This window comes from Gallus gallus, chromosome 5, assembly GCF_016699485.2.
Source record: "Gallus gallus isolate bGalGal1 chromosome 5, bGalGal1.mat.broiler.GRCg7b, whole genome shotgun sequence".
NCBI lineage: Eukaryota > Metazoa > Chordata > Aves > Galliformes > Phasianidae > Gallus > Gallus gallus.
In genome coordinates, this window is record NC_052536.1 from 8,694,117 (window position 1) to 8,709,349 (window position 15,233).

Here is a 15,233-nt window from a genome sequence, read left to right on the forward strand (position 1 = left end):
TGTCACAGACTTCTTTTTGGAGGAAGGTTATACGGATTCAGCTGTTGGAGCCAAGCTATGGTAGATGTATCATTAACTTTTTCATGTAAGATTGTGGGGGAATGGCCATCCTAGTGAAATGTAGAGGATGGTGATCATAGAATCACCAAGGTTGGAAAAGACCCATGGGGTCATCCAGTCCAACCGTCCACCCATCATCAACTATTCTCGCTAAACCATGTCCCTCAGCACAACGTCCAAATGTTCCTTGAACACCTCCAGGGTCAGTGACTCCTCCACCTCCCTGGGCAGCCCATTCCAGTGCCTGACCACTCTTTCAGAGAAGTAGTATTTCCTAGCGTCCAGCCTGAACCTCCCCTGGCGCAGCTTGAAGCCATTATACTGAAGGGTTCTTCATAGTCTCTACAAAAGCTAGAGTTTCTAGTTATAGAGTTCTAAAGGACAGTTCAGGTGATTGTGAAAGTTCCTACACAGACTCCTAAAAACAGTAGCTGCCACAGCAGCAAAAAGAAATATTTTTTTTATGTACTTTACAATTGAAACGTGTAATGGAGGTCACTGCCACAAGATGTTAAGGTTTTTGTCTAAACACAGTATTCAAAATGAGACAGCACTTTACATGGCTAACAGTTTTTCAGGTGTAATAAATACTGAGTTGGTGACATTTGATCTGTAGCTATTCAGAGGGATTAGAAACTGGTGGAGTGCTGGCAGACCAAATCATTGGGTGTGCTGCCAGCCCATTTTGCTGTGTACAGTACTGAGCCGTGCATCTTCTGGGGCAATAGATAACTTTTTTTTGTTGTGGCTTGTTTTTTTTTTCCTCCTCCTGTGTAAAATGGGCTAATGGCTCTGCAAAACCAAAAATGACCAAAGGCAAAAACTATTGAGACATTCAGTGTCCAATTATACCAGTCTTGGTACCATCCAGGAATTACTGTCTCAGGTAATTCTGACTAATAGTGTCAGTACATGTGAGGTGGATTAAAATACTGCTTGCTTTTCTGAGAAGTTGAAAAAAGTTTTGTTTACAAAGAAAAGAACTTAAAGATCATCTTGCCCTGTCTTTTGTTGTAGCCCTAATCCATATGACAAGCCTCCAGAATGTCTGTCTTTCAATTTCCCTGTATTGTTGGGTGCGTTTCTTTGACTTCATTAAGGTGAAATGAGTATGAATTTTGTGAGTTGTAAAAGCAGTATCTGTGTAGAAAGTAGGAAGTCTGTCTTCTGAACAGTGCTAGCATATTTATTTATTTATTTAACCTTCTGTTGCTCTTAGGCTGCAATGAAATGTTTCTCCTCCAGAGTAAATTACAGTTAGATTCTCTTGCAATAAATTTGAATGTCCGGTCTCCTTCAGACTTTAAGATGCTCACAACCTGTGATGTGCTGTAAAGGCTTAGAGCAGATTTTTCAGAACTTTGTGCCATGTTTTCTAGGCCTATCAGAGAAATATTTTTCTTCCTATAATTTTAAGCTCTCTTTAGCCTCTTGCACACCCTGGTTCCAGCTCCAATTTCCACATTGGGACTTTCCAAGAGCTTAATAATACTGGTACATGTTTGTACATGCTCTGTAGGGTCAAAATGCCTACCAGGTGCATGGCTTTTTTTTTATTATTATTATTTGTAGTACTTAGAACTGACACACATTACTGACAGATTTTTCAATGGCTGATGCCTGTATCATGAGTGGAGTGGGCTGGAACAGTTAATAGCCCTTCAAAATATATCAGTAGAACATATCTGGAATTCTTCGGTAATAAGACATGCTGGGGGAAGAGATGCCTACCAGAGGGATCTGGGCAGGCTTGAGAGGTGGGTAAGTGCCAGGTCCTGCAACTGAGTTGAGGCAATCCCAAGCACAGATGCAGGCTGGGCAAATAATGGACTGAGAACAACTTTGAGGAGAAGGACTTGGTGGTATTGGTTAATGAGAGGCTTAATGTGAGCTTCCAGCCTGTGCTTGCAGCCCAGAAAGCCAACTTTACCCTGAGCCACATCAAAAGAGGGAGGTGATTTCTCCTACTTCCCTGCTTTTGTGAGACATCACTTGAAGCTCTGCATTCAGCTCTGGTGTTTCAATGTAAGAGGGACATGGAGCTGTTGCAGCAAGTCCAGAAAAGGACCAGGAGGATGATCGGAGGGCTGGAGCACTACTCCTTTGAAGAAAGGCCAAGGGAGCTTGAGTTGTTCAGCTTGGAGAAGGGAAGGCTCTGGGGAGACCTTAGAGGTCTTTCAGTACCTAAAGGGGGCCTACAGGAAAGTTGGAGAGAGGACTCTGTCAGGAAGTGTAGTGACAGGACAAAGGGTAACAGTTTGAAACTAAAAGAGGTTACGTTTTGATTTGATATAAGGTAGAAATTCTTTAATGTGAGGGTGATGAGACACTGGAACAGGTTGCCCAGCAGAGTTGTGAATGCCCCATCCCTGAAGTGTTCAAGGCCAAGCTGGATGGGTTTGGGGGCAACTTGGTCTAGCAGGAGATGTCCCTGCCCATGGCAGGGAGGTTGGAACTGAATGGTCTTTAAGGTCTCTTCCAACCCAAGGCATCCTATGATTCTGTGCTGCTATGAAAGTGTATATGTTTCCAGGAATCATGAAATAATAACTGTTTCGTTTTTGCTAACCTGTACTGACTTGTCTTCCTTGCTAACATAGGGTTTAAAAAAATATTCAATTTTAATAAATGAAAGGGGTGAGGTGCTTTTTGGGACACAACTGTTGATTTGTGCTTAAAATTGTTGAAGACCGCAATAGGGTAAAACAGCATGATAGAGTCAAAGCAGTGAATGAAATACAAGCAAAATAGATGTGAGTACACATAATCAACTGAAAGAGGGGATAATTGGAATTGTACAAACCAAATAATAGAAGTCCTTCAATAACCAGAGGTGGCAGGACTCTGAAGACTGTCTTAAACACCCCAAAAAGCACAACAGCACTCTCTAGAGACCATGGCTATTTCATAAGAACTGAATTACTTCTTCGGGTTTGCCTTCTATACTGAAGAAATAAAGGCATTCTTTCCAGGGTATATGAATGGAGGGCTGAAATGCAGGTAAGATTCTTTTTGAGGATGGAGGCTTGTATGTCTATGAGCAATCTGATGCCAGTGTTTGATCATACTCGCAGTCAAGAAGTGTTTTCTTGTGTTCAGATTTTCCATTTTTATTTTATGTTTTATTTGTGCCCGGTACCTTTTGCCCTGACAGTGGGCACTACTGGGAGGAGTTTGGCTTTACCCTCATTCTGTGTCGCATTTTTTCCATGCCCTGAGCCTTCTAGGCTGAGCAGTATCAGTTCTTTCAGAGGTGCTTCAGATCTTTCATTGTCTCGGTGGCCTTGAGCTGGTCTCATTCTAGCAAGCTCAGATCCAGGTGCTCTTAAGAAGGTTTCTTAAAGAAAATGCCGCCATAAACTGTACGAGACAAGCAATCTTGGAAGTACCTGGTGATACAAATTTGATTCTTCTGTCATCTAGCATATTTTGTTCATCTGCACCCGTTCCCCCACCCCAGACCTAAAGCATAGGAGGAAATGAAGAGGTTAAGATGGGAAAGCAGCTATTGGAATCTTGGGTTGATTCTCTGTGAAGAGTGAAGAATTCAGACCTGTTAAAAGGCGGTGCGTTGTAAGGAACCCTTAGTAGCAACCTGTATGGGGATTTGAGGTGAGAAACCTGTTTGTGAACTGAAAGTTGACTTCAGCTGTGCTGAGGTGTTGGTGGTGTGTTTTAAAACAATCACCGTGTTCCGCGTGTGTTCAGAAGGGAAATCCTTTGTACAGACTACACAGTTGGCAAATTGGGCAATTTTTACTTAGTCTTTGTATATTAACCCTTCCAGTTGGTGAAGTTGTGAGGCAGTTAGCTGCTTTTATGTACAGCTGATACGTGTCTAGGAGGAACTGAGCAAGGGTCAGTGAATGTGGAAATATGGAAGTGTGGCTTGGTGTTAATAACAGTCACTGTAAGGAGTTATCTGTGTTTGGCTTCATTAAATCCTAGTTGGCGTTATTGGTCTCTTTCTTCTATATAATTAAAAATCTTTACCTTCAAACTGTTGGAGAGCACTGATACAAAAAGGATTTAATTTCCCAGCAGATTATAGTGATTTCCGTAGTACTCAGAAGTGTTTTGGGAAGGACAAGCAGTGCTACCTGCATCAGTATGTCATTCACCATCGGTACGTTTGTGTCTTTGAACAGGTAAAGCTGTGCCTCTCAGTACTCCAAGTGATTTAGTAACTTCACATCGAGAATGCGTGCTGGTAGTTTCAAAGTATTTTGTGTGGCAAAATTGCTGAAGTTCATTCTTTATGATCCGTGGCGTTTCTTCTGTGTAGACCTGAAAATGATGCATTTTGTAGTTTTCCTTAACAGATCACCAAAGTGCTTATACCCAGAGCTTTGCTGGTACGATTAAACATATTTTTATCAGGGGCTTGTAAGTAAAAAGACAGAGTTTATCAGAGTCCTCATTAATTTGGAATGTAAATTGCATTAACAGATTGCTTCTGGAATTTCAAGGGCAAGCATGAGATGGCATGTGACCTTTCATGGGGAAAGATTTATATAAGAAGGGAGTTTAAGGGACTCGGGTTCGGGAACCAGCGAGTTGTGCCAGAATTTTAATATGTTGCATGTTTGTGTTGTTGAAAGACAAAGATGGGAGGAGGGCAGTGAGGAAGAGGGCAGTTAGAAGAGTTGGTCTGGGGAGAAATGTTGGATTTTCCTCAGTTTCTTCACACATAGACTGCCAAAGTGGAATTTTTACAGGCTGAAATTCCATTTTGGTCTTGGATGGATTCTCTTTGTGTAGCTGCTGTGCAGGTGATAGAATGTGATGCCTATAAATGTAAGTAAGTCAGGTTTCCTGTTTGATCAGGTTCCATTCATAATAGAATGACTTACGCAATCCTCCAGGTAAAGATACTGCTGGGGTTCTTTCTATTTTTTGTGTTTCTACTCCTCTTCCTTCCTGAAAATGAAGTTGCAGTTCATTGCTGTAATCACAGCTGAAATCACAGCTTTCCAAAATTCCTAATTTTTTTGAATTCTTATACACCAATTGATGCAGTGTGTAAATAATTCACTCCAGAATTTAAGTGGAAATAATTGCAAAATACTTCAGTCAAAGAATAGGAAGGATTTTGCTTTTGCAATAATAACTTTATGAAGATAGCAATGTGAGTGTTTAATAATTGCAGTGGCAGTGGTTTCGTTGAGTATGTCTCTTGAGTTCTTGTTACTGCCAGGCATCTTTTGCATACTTAATAATGAAAGCATTTACCGCTTTACGTGGGGCACATTAATATGCAGTGATTGTTCATGCTATGCTCATTCATGTCTATACTGTATTAAGTAGATTGAATGATGTGGTGAATACATCTGAGTTTAAGCAGTTAAAAATATGTAGGTTGCTCCAAAAGTAATGCTTCCTATTTAATTCAATAGAAACTAAAACACAGAGAACACAATAACACTTTTTGATGGAGCACATTCTCTGCTACAGAGCACTGTTTTTCTGCGTAGTCACCACCGTTAGCTATTTTTTAATCTGCTATGTGATGCAGAGGTCCACCTGGCTGGCTGTGGCTATCTGACTCTGTTAATGCTGAAATATCCCATTTTTCCAACTTAAAAAGAAGGTGTCTGTATAAATGACAGCCAGTTCTTCAGAGTCTCAGTAGAGGGAGTGAATAAAGGAAATAGGAAAAATTCTGGGGTCTGTGAAGCAGCACTGAAGGCACTAATTGAGGAGGCGGAGCTGCAAGCTGGGATTTATGGTCAGTTCAGTATGTGTGTGAGCTTAGTGGGCACCACATTCAGTTAATTAGCTCCAGTTAATAGAACATTCACTTTGGTAGATAAGGAATGTCCTTTTTGTGTTAAGAATTGTAAGTCCATGAAACAAGACTTTGGAAAGGTTGGATGGAGAGTGGAGGGAATGTGGTTCTGATCTAGCACTTATTCTTTTGTTGGAAAACCTTAGTCATTTTTAAATTAATTTACTTAAATAAAATGGGTGAAGGCTATTGCTTATCCACTGAAAGCAGTGGAGAGTCTAGCAGAGATTATTTCCTTTTCTATTCTAACCACGTGAGGTGAACAGTATAGTGGAATGAGAACTGGCTCTCTGTTGCTATGTCAGTGTATGTACTTTTGAAGCCCACCTGCTGCAGTGTGCCTCCATTTGGGGAGACCTGGAGAAACTGTGTCCCTTATACAAAATCTGGGAGACCACGTTTTGTGTCTGACTGCATACCAAAGGCATAGGGGTAACCGGAAGGGCAGAACTTTGCAAGGATTATCAGGGCCTTTTTATTTATTTATTTTTCTCTCTTTTCACTTCTGATAGGAGACTTCTTTCTCCTGGTGCTCGTATGCTGTGATACAGAGCTATTTGCTTTCACATTTTGCCTTTAAAGTGGGTCTGTGATGCATGGTGTTTTTCTGTGGAAAGGGCAAGATGGGTGTAAGAGAAAAGACCTTCTTGTACAGACCAAAGATGAACGTTCTCTCCACTGTTGTGTGCTGCTTCTTTAAATGTGAAAGACATAAGCTGAAGTCTGTTGACAGCCTGCTTTGCATTGGGTAGTGACTCAGCTCACATTGGTCCTGGTGTGGAGCATTCCTTCAGAACAGTCTTGTGCTGTGGTTTAACCTTGGCGGGCAGCTCAGCACGGTGCAGATGCCCCCTTGCTCTGTGCATGTGGTATGGAGACAGAATCAGAACAGTAAACGTGAGAACTCATGGCTTGAGGTAAAGACAGTTCACTAGGTAAAGCAAAAAGCTGTGCACACGTAGAGAGCAAAACAAGGAATTAATTCACCACTTCCCTTCAGCAGGCTGATATTCAGCCACTGCCAGCAAAGCAGGGCTCATCACACTTAACAGTTTCTTGGGAAGATGAATGCCATCACTCCGTACATCTTCTTTTCCTCTTCCATTCTCCCAGCTTTCACTGCTGAGCATGATGCCACGTGGCTTTGGTCAGCCTGGGTTAGCTGTCCTGGTTGGGCGCTTCCCAGCTCCTTGCTGGCAGAGCAGTGCGAGAAGCAGAGAAGCTCTGTGTAAGCACTGCTCTGCAACAATGGAAACATCAGTGTGTTATCACCACTGCTTTCATCCGATATCCAAAACACAGCATTGTATGAGCCATGGTGTAGAAAACCAACCCAGCTGAAAACCATGACATTTTGATTAATGTAAGAATTATTTTCAAATGGCTGCTTGACACTGTGCATCCTGGAGATGAAGTTCTATAAAAGTGTTGGTTGTTTTCAAGTTCTTTTCAAAGTCTTCAATAGTTCTGAGATGTGCAGATTCGTGTTTGTGTGTGTGTTGCATGCAGATATAAGCTGTCTGCAGCTCGCAGCTTCATTTTATGTCATGACTTCTGAGGTTACTACAGGAGAATATTAAGATTGTGTTTACTGTGTGACTTGCAAGATAGGTTTGAGGAATCAGTTCTTCCTCTTGGGGTAAAGCATTTCCAAGTATGGGATATATTCTCAAATTTATGATAGTTGAAATTCTGCCAGGTGGTCACTGAATTTTGTCTTTCAGTAATTGTGCTTTTGTCTTTCAGCAGGCCCAGCAGAAGGTTTGGGAAAAATAATCCAGAGGTTTCCTCAGAAGGACTGGGAAGACACTCCTTTCCCACAGGGGATAGAGTTGGTAAGTTTGCACTACATTCTGTAATTTGTAGAATTTCTTTTACGTACAGTTGGAAGATACATCTGCCTCCATACAGTAACGTATTATCAATTGTAACAGGGAATGTGAAGAAATAAGGTAAGTAAAGGGAACAGATAATAGCTTTCAGAATAGTAATTTTGGCTAGCAGAAGGTAATTTATTCTTGCTATATGTTGGTATTCCTAGAACACTAAAGGAATCTGCTTCAAGGTTAGAAGCAATGTGTTTAAAATAAATATTTATTTGTGTCTATATGCCTATTGTTGGCTACATTTTTAGATGCATCCTTAAAATTGCAGGTGACTTCTCAAGTCACGTTCAAGTAAACAGATGTGTATTTTTATACTGTACACTTAAAAAAAAAAAAAAAAAATTAAAAATTATAATGGCATCACAGTTAACTGGCTTCATTAAAACAGTCAGTCTTTAGTTTGTCCTTAACAGATAGCATAGTGAATGCTAACGAAAGCTGTGCTGAACGAGATGAGCATACAGTGATCTATTTTAAATATCCTCTACAGTATGTAGCCCTTTCCCTCTCGTGGTGTGATGCTGTGAGATGCAGTGAGGAGGTATATCTTACTCATTGAGGTCAGGGTTTCATTACATATATGGCCCTAAAAATCCCACAGAGAAATGGATTGCTGTGGTTATACTATGCAAATGAGGTTTCTGAGAAGTCAGCTGAAACTCACTGCTGTGAACTTAGGGACTTCTGGGACAGGATGAGCTAGGGAAGGAGATGGCCTGTAGGAAGTGTTACAAAATCTGCTGCAGAGAATAAAGACACGCTTCACTGAACTTGTTACACAGATACAGCAAACACTGCAAGCTTTTATTGGTACGATACCTTTTAAATGACGTTCAGCTGGCTTTCAGATTCACAACATGCCATTGACCAGGTGCTGTTCTTTCCTGTGGAAGGGGGAGAAGGAGATCTTGGTGCTTTTTGCTTGCCCGTATGCTGTCTCATATGGCAGAGGTTTGTATTATTCACTGTGTGATGGTGTACGGGACCGGCTGCTCGTTGTCTTCTGCAGTGTGGTTTAAATTTCTTCATAGTCAAGCACAATCCTTATGTTTTGTGGGGATGTCATGCATTAATGACTGGTGTAAGCATTATTTCCGATACACGTGATGGATAGTTACAGGGTTTGTGGTAGGCTTGCATAATACTGCATTTAGCAATGTAGCGCTGTGCTGAAACAATGGAAGCTCCTGCTTTCTCTGAAGTATTTCTGCTACTGTTACAACACTATAGCACTGCTATTGCAGTCTGCTATAACCAGTAGTGTGTGCTCAGTGATTACTAACCAGGTTCAGATGAGTGACTTTCAGAGGTGAAGATATGGATAAGATTACGGATCTTGAGAAGAGAAGTAACCTTTTGATGTGAAGGCTTAGTTTAGTTTAGTTTTGTTTTGTTTACTTGTTTGTGTTTTGTTTTTTAAACCACTCTCTTGGAGTTGAAGGAGGTGGTTTGTTCTTGCTTTAAACAATTGCAAGAATTTGAGTCGTACTGAGATTTATTTTGTCATATTAATCGTCCTTACCTAATTCAAGCATGGTAGCAGCTCGCTTCCACTGATGTTTTGAAATAAAATAGAATAGTTACAGTTAAAGCAGTGAAGCTATTTATGTCTACTCAAATGATTCGTTATGTACAATCATTGAGACTTCAGACTTCCCAAGGAAAATGAAATCTGGCTGTTTAAACATAAGGGGCATCTTTTCAGCTACTCTGTAAAATTATTCAAGTTATGAATTGCTGTCCAAACTTGACAATCAAATTTTATTATTTATTTATTATTAAGAGATAATGCCAAGATGTATTAAAGTATATCATTTAAGAGAGTCAGATATTGGTAAGATGTTGTTCTGAAGTTTTTGTGTGAGTGTAACGTGAATCAGTGTAAAAAGATAGAAAGGAAAGAAGAAGCACTGTGTTGCTATTTTATGCTTGTCATCTTAAGGGCATTATTGATATCATTAAATGTGTAACTGGCAAACCTGAAAAAAAGAGAAAGGAGGTAAGAACAGTCTAGTTGACAAAAATGTTTATGAGAATGAAGGTAGACATTTGTGTGAATAGTACTTAATTCAAATTAGCCATAGAACTAGAAACCTTCAAGCCTATTTCCTCTCCTTTGAATGAAGAATATTTATGGAGTTATATGCTTTCTCTGACTGGAAAATGAAATAATAGAACAAAAATGACTTGTATTTTAAAGACATTAATCTCTATCCACTTTTCATGAAGGAAAAAATGGAAACACACTTCTAATGCCTAGTGTTAAGGTTGAAGGGGGTTCTGTTCTTGAGTCTTAGTTTTTGTCAAAGCTGGTTCCTCTACCATGAATCACTGAGACTGTGGTTCCCTTTCCTGCCCCCCCAAGTGTTTTATAAAGTGCGTTGTTTGTCTGTGAATTTGGGCACGTGAATATCCAGATTGCATGTCCAAATAACGTAGGATGAATCAGACAATTCATCTTGGCAGTTAATGGATGGTATGATCCAACACTTGTTTTCCATTTGTGTTGTTCATGGTGTTTTATGAAACAGGGCAAAGAACTATGCCCATACTCACCCCCCAAGTCTTAGTACTTAAAGATGAAAAACGTCTGTTTGGACCACAGCTTGTAGAAATGCAGTTGGTTCATGTTCTGCTCAGAAGTTCACTGAGACTTCTTTGGAGAGGAGTCTTTCCTCCTCTGAACCCTGCGTACCTCCTGGTTGACTCCAGTTTGCCAAGATTACCGAGACCCAAACTGGGTCAAAGTAGAGAACAGAGTTGTGCAGATAGTTCTAAGCTAAATAAAAGCAGTACAGTTAATATTTCTTGTTTTGTTGAGCCCAGTTTTGAAAAATGGGCTGACGTAGAAAGGACTGTACCCAGTGGACCTTGTCTGAGTGCAAGGGATCATCCTGAGAACATCATACCTAGGAAAAAAACCAAGCACCGAAATACAAGAATTTTTAGCCTTGACTGCCTTTCTACTTCTGCTAATTCAACGTGGATATGTTGAGAATTAGGGCATTATAAAACGTAATTGCAGTTTGAACATTACTGAAGAATATTTTATTTCATATGTATATATTCTGCATTATAAGGATCAAGGACATTACTTAAATGTGTGGGTTTCTTTTTGTTATGTGAGTAGTATGTTAGTTATGTCCTAGTTTTCATTAACATACATTAATCCTGAAAAGTCAACAGAAATATACTTAAGGAAGCTTTATTGAAGTCAAGTGTTTGAATTTGTCTTGTAAAATAAATTGTCTCTGGTTGCTAGTGGTAAGGGAGCAAAGCTGTGACACAGTTGAGGGAATTATGCTGTCAGTAGTTCTTGATTGCTGTGTTTCCTTAGCTTCTACCTATCTGCATCTCTTAAAAATTCATCTTGCATTCTTTTCATTTTCCATTTGTTCAATGGCTTCACAGCTTTTACCTTTGTTTTGTTTATAATTAGATCAGAGAAACTTTGAGAACTGAGCCACCTGAAAGTTCCCGTGAAGCATATATGGAGATTTTCTTAAAAATACATTGATTATACCTTATTAGGTCACTAATACTTCTTTTTTCTTTTTCTTTTTTTTACTGTTGAATTGTGATATAACTGTGTATAAGGAATGACATTTACTAAGATGTGTATTATGCCTACTGTGTTCCTTCAGAAGCAGCGAGGTGCTGTGCTCTGATGTGCTAGAATCTCTTGAGGGCTATCCAAAAAGAGGAAAAGGAAACTTGAAATTTCAGCTTAGAATCTGAGCATCTTCAGTTTACTGACACAGAGCATTCTAATGTTTCTAGGAAATAAGCTGACTTTGAAGAATATAGATAGTCTTAAGAAAAGGTATTAGCCTCAGAGATGTATTTCAGTCATAGGTTTCCAAGAGCATCTTGTTGAAACTTTACAGTGTGGTAGTTTTAATTTTTTAAGTACATATGTTTGGTTGACAATGGTTGGTCTGTTTCAGAGAAGCTATTGAAGTTTTACACAAATACACTTTAAGTTTAAAAATAGACATTTAAGCTCATGAGCTATACAGCAGTTTAGTATTAGGATGGTTAAACTTATTGTTCTCTCTTGTAGAACGAATCTTAGAGAATATGTTGGTTGTATGAGCTGGCTTTATATTTCTGCATATTTTTCTTATTTATAAGCCTATTTCTGCTATAAACTATTCTAGACGTCGCAATTAGTTATAGATCAAAGGAGGAAGCTTTGGTATGCAGTGTTACAATGTATACTTGCATACTTTGGTATGCAGTCTTACAGTGTATGCTCATTTTTGTCTGGGGGCTAAATTAGCTGAACTACGTGTCATCTGCATTACTCAGTTGGGAGGATAATGTTAATTGCGCCAATGAATATCACACTTGGAAATAGATTTCATTGTGTGAAACTAAACTGGATGCAATACTGTTTTGCAGTTTGTGATGAGAAGGGAGGGACATTCCCCCATATCACCGTTAGTAGAGTCATCAATTCATACAAATTTAAATTCAAAGGCATTCAAGTGTAGAATTGAGCATATATTTCTGGACAAGCTAATGGCCTATCCAAATAATTACTTACACCACAAAATGTAGCTTTAACTTGTCAAAAAATGTTTATATTCTTTTCCTTTGGATTAAGCTTACATGCATTATGATGCAATGAGAAATGCTTCTGAGGAAAGGCTGTATGCATCCTTTTGAGAGCTGTCTGGAAGCTGGTCTCCTGCTTGAGGGTTATATGTTGCTGTCATAAGCATATTATTTCTTAGTATACATTGATCTTAGAATTTCTGCACCTTTGAATGGCTTAAGATACAAACTCTTAGATGTACACGAAGTATTTCCTTTATGAAATGTTGGAATCTGGAAGATAAATCCAATTAATCTGTAATTTGAAATGTGAAAAACAAATCAAATGACTGTATGGAATGGTATTTATATATTTTTAAAGTATGTTGGTATATTGACTTAGCTAAAAGGTCTCAATGTTCCGACCAAAACTAATTTCGTAGTCCTCTACAACTTTCCAATTTGTGATGATGTACAGATCTTATGAATGACAGCTATGCCTCTGAGATATGGTGTTGTTCACAACGGGATCAGATCCCACAGCGGGATCAGTGGGGAAGAGAGATGTCCAAAGTGTGGGGAGGGGGAGAAACCCAACAAAAAAACACACCTTATTTCTCTTCAGAGTTGCATAGAAAAACAAGATTTCTGTCAGTCAATGGAAGACATTTTAAGGTAAGCCAGATTTTAAACTTCTGGAACATAAACTTTTGGAGATTTCCAACAATGTGTTTCTGAAAACCATTAGACACGCATATGAAAGTGAGGCTGTTAACTTTTTACACTATTTTTGCTTTACCACTTGGTGTATTCCATGCTTTCTAGAAAAATACCTGGATGTTTTGTGTAGTATTTTAAATAAGGCATAAGAGATGAACTGGATTGCAGGTGAGCCCATTACAGTCTGAAGTGATTAAAGTTTTAAGGGAATTGATCTTTAAATGCTTTAATCTTAACTAGCTGATGTATAAGCCTACTTTTTCTGCAACAGTAGTGCTTCTAAAGATCTGAATAAATGGTTGACTTACAGCATCCATGTAGCTGCCAGTGCACTTGGTCAGCCATAGATGTTTTGGTTCTCTGAGTTCTTTTTCCCGTCAGATTTTGTGTTTAGTTTTCAAGAATCGTTACTTGAATAATTCTCTAACGAACAAGTACATTACAGAGCTTGTGGTAGCACTTTGAAGAGCATTGTGATGTTCTTTACATACTGCGTTGCAGCACTGATGCTTTCAATACTTTAGTAGAAAATATTGTGGCATATGTACAGCTAACATTCTTTATCAAAGCTACAGACTCAGTTTATATTCCTTTAACTTGCCTATATTATTCTCCATTGGAAATCTTACAGTGCCATAAATGCGTTGTGTTTTAAAGCTGTGTCTCTGCTGTGCTGTAAAATGGTTATATTCAGGTTTTAGAATCCCACTACTTTTACTGACTGGACTTTAACTTCTGGATTTTGTAGGTTAGTGCGATAAAGTAATTTCATATTGAAACCTAAGAATTTTCACATAGTCCTTGCATAGCAAAACATGCTCTTTCTCGACAAAATACTGTGAAAAGATGCAATGAAAGTGATTTTTTTCTCAATTTTTATTTGAACTGGAAAAAAATGCAGCACTTTGATACGGTCAACACATTTTAACATATTGATGTGACGCCTCTTTGGAATGTGAACTCTAATCTTTTCATGGAGATGACAAAAGTAGACTGTATTGAGGTTTAGCCTTATAGTGGTCAAGTTTTGTTAGGATTCTACTTCTCCATCTCCCCCCAGAGGTATTTGAGGTGAAGTTCTTTTAAATCTTTTGGAGGGGAAAGCCATTTTTGTAAGCTTTCTTAAATGTTTTCCTCTTGTCCATTCTTTGTATCATCTCCACAAATAATATCAGACTGCATAAGGCAGTCTTTTCCACCTGAACTTTGTTTTTTTGATTCATTACCTCTCCGTAAGATTTCCCATTTTGATCACTTAAAAAAAAAAAAAAAAAGAAAAAAAAATAGAGGAAATATCACATCATGGATGTCTCTGTAAATCTTTGCTTATAGGATTTTTTTGCATAACAGTCAAGCAGAGGAGGTTCTGAGACACAGTTAAGCCACGTGGCATTGTAACATACACAGTACTCTGTGAGGATCGTGGTAGAATGTCTCAGCATTTTCAGCTTATAACTGATGGACTTGTCTGTGAAAAGCCTCTAGAAGACCCCACTTTTCCCTGAAGACCCTGAAATTGTGATTAATAAATGTTTTTTGTGTCCTTGTTTAAAAAAAAGTCTGTATGTACTGATAGAAGTAATAGTGGTGCTTACTGAATGTAGCATGTAGATGTGTGACTATGATTCATTTAAACAGCATTACAATGATGGAATTGTGTTGGTATCATGATTCTTATTCCTTGAATGTTCTCTCCCACTCGTTTTTGAGACCAAGCTTTAGTTCTCAGCCTCAGCGCTCCTGACTGCCCGTGTCTGGGCAGAACTGTGTTGTTCTTGCACAAATGTGCTGTCCCCTGTGCTTCTCTGAGATTTGAGAATCTGTGGGATTACAGAACATTCTTTGTGCTCATCATTTTCATAGAGTGCATGACCAGAATGTATAATACCCTTGGAATAAATGTTTCTGTGGCTACTATGCTTCAGTAAGAACTTTTTTTCCCCATCAGCTTATCCCATTATCTGTAAGTACTCAGTATGAACACACAAGTTTTAGAATGTTTTTCATGAGGAACCATGAAATGGTCTACACCAACAAGGGTGTGCAGCCTGACACCCAGACATCCAACACAAAAATGGATTACCTTCATGGTTTACAGAACCATTCTTTTACAGTCCCAGAAATGAGTGCTTATGTCTTTATGTGCATGGTATCATCCAGGTCAACTGTTATATAAAAGTGCTACCTTCCACTTGCTTCTTGTATTGTACTCGGCTTACCTTGCTTAGGTAGTATGCAGG

The 15,233-nt window shown here is 39.0% G+C and overlaps 1 protein-coding gene across 4 annotated transcripts in view; it reads left to right on the forward strand.

The window, feature by feature from the left end:
• Positions 1-15,233, forward strand: part of SBF2 (SET binding factor 2) — a 232,491-nt gene that overhangs the window by 31,741 nt on the left and 185,517 nt on the right. For 3 of the 4 annotated variants that reach the window (XM_015286380.4, XM_015286382.4, NM_001012895.4), the window contains exon 2: positions 7,595-7,683. In XM_015286380.4, coding sequence (XP_015141866.1) covers positions 7,595-7,683 — 89 coding nt within the window. The remainder of the gene's footprint in view (positions 1-7,594; positions 7,684-15,233) is intronic. The other variant, XM_015286381.4, reaches the window with a different exon arrangement.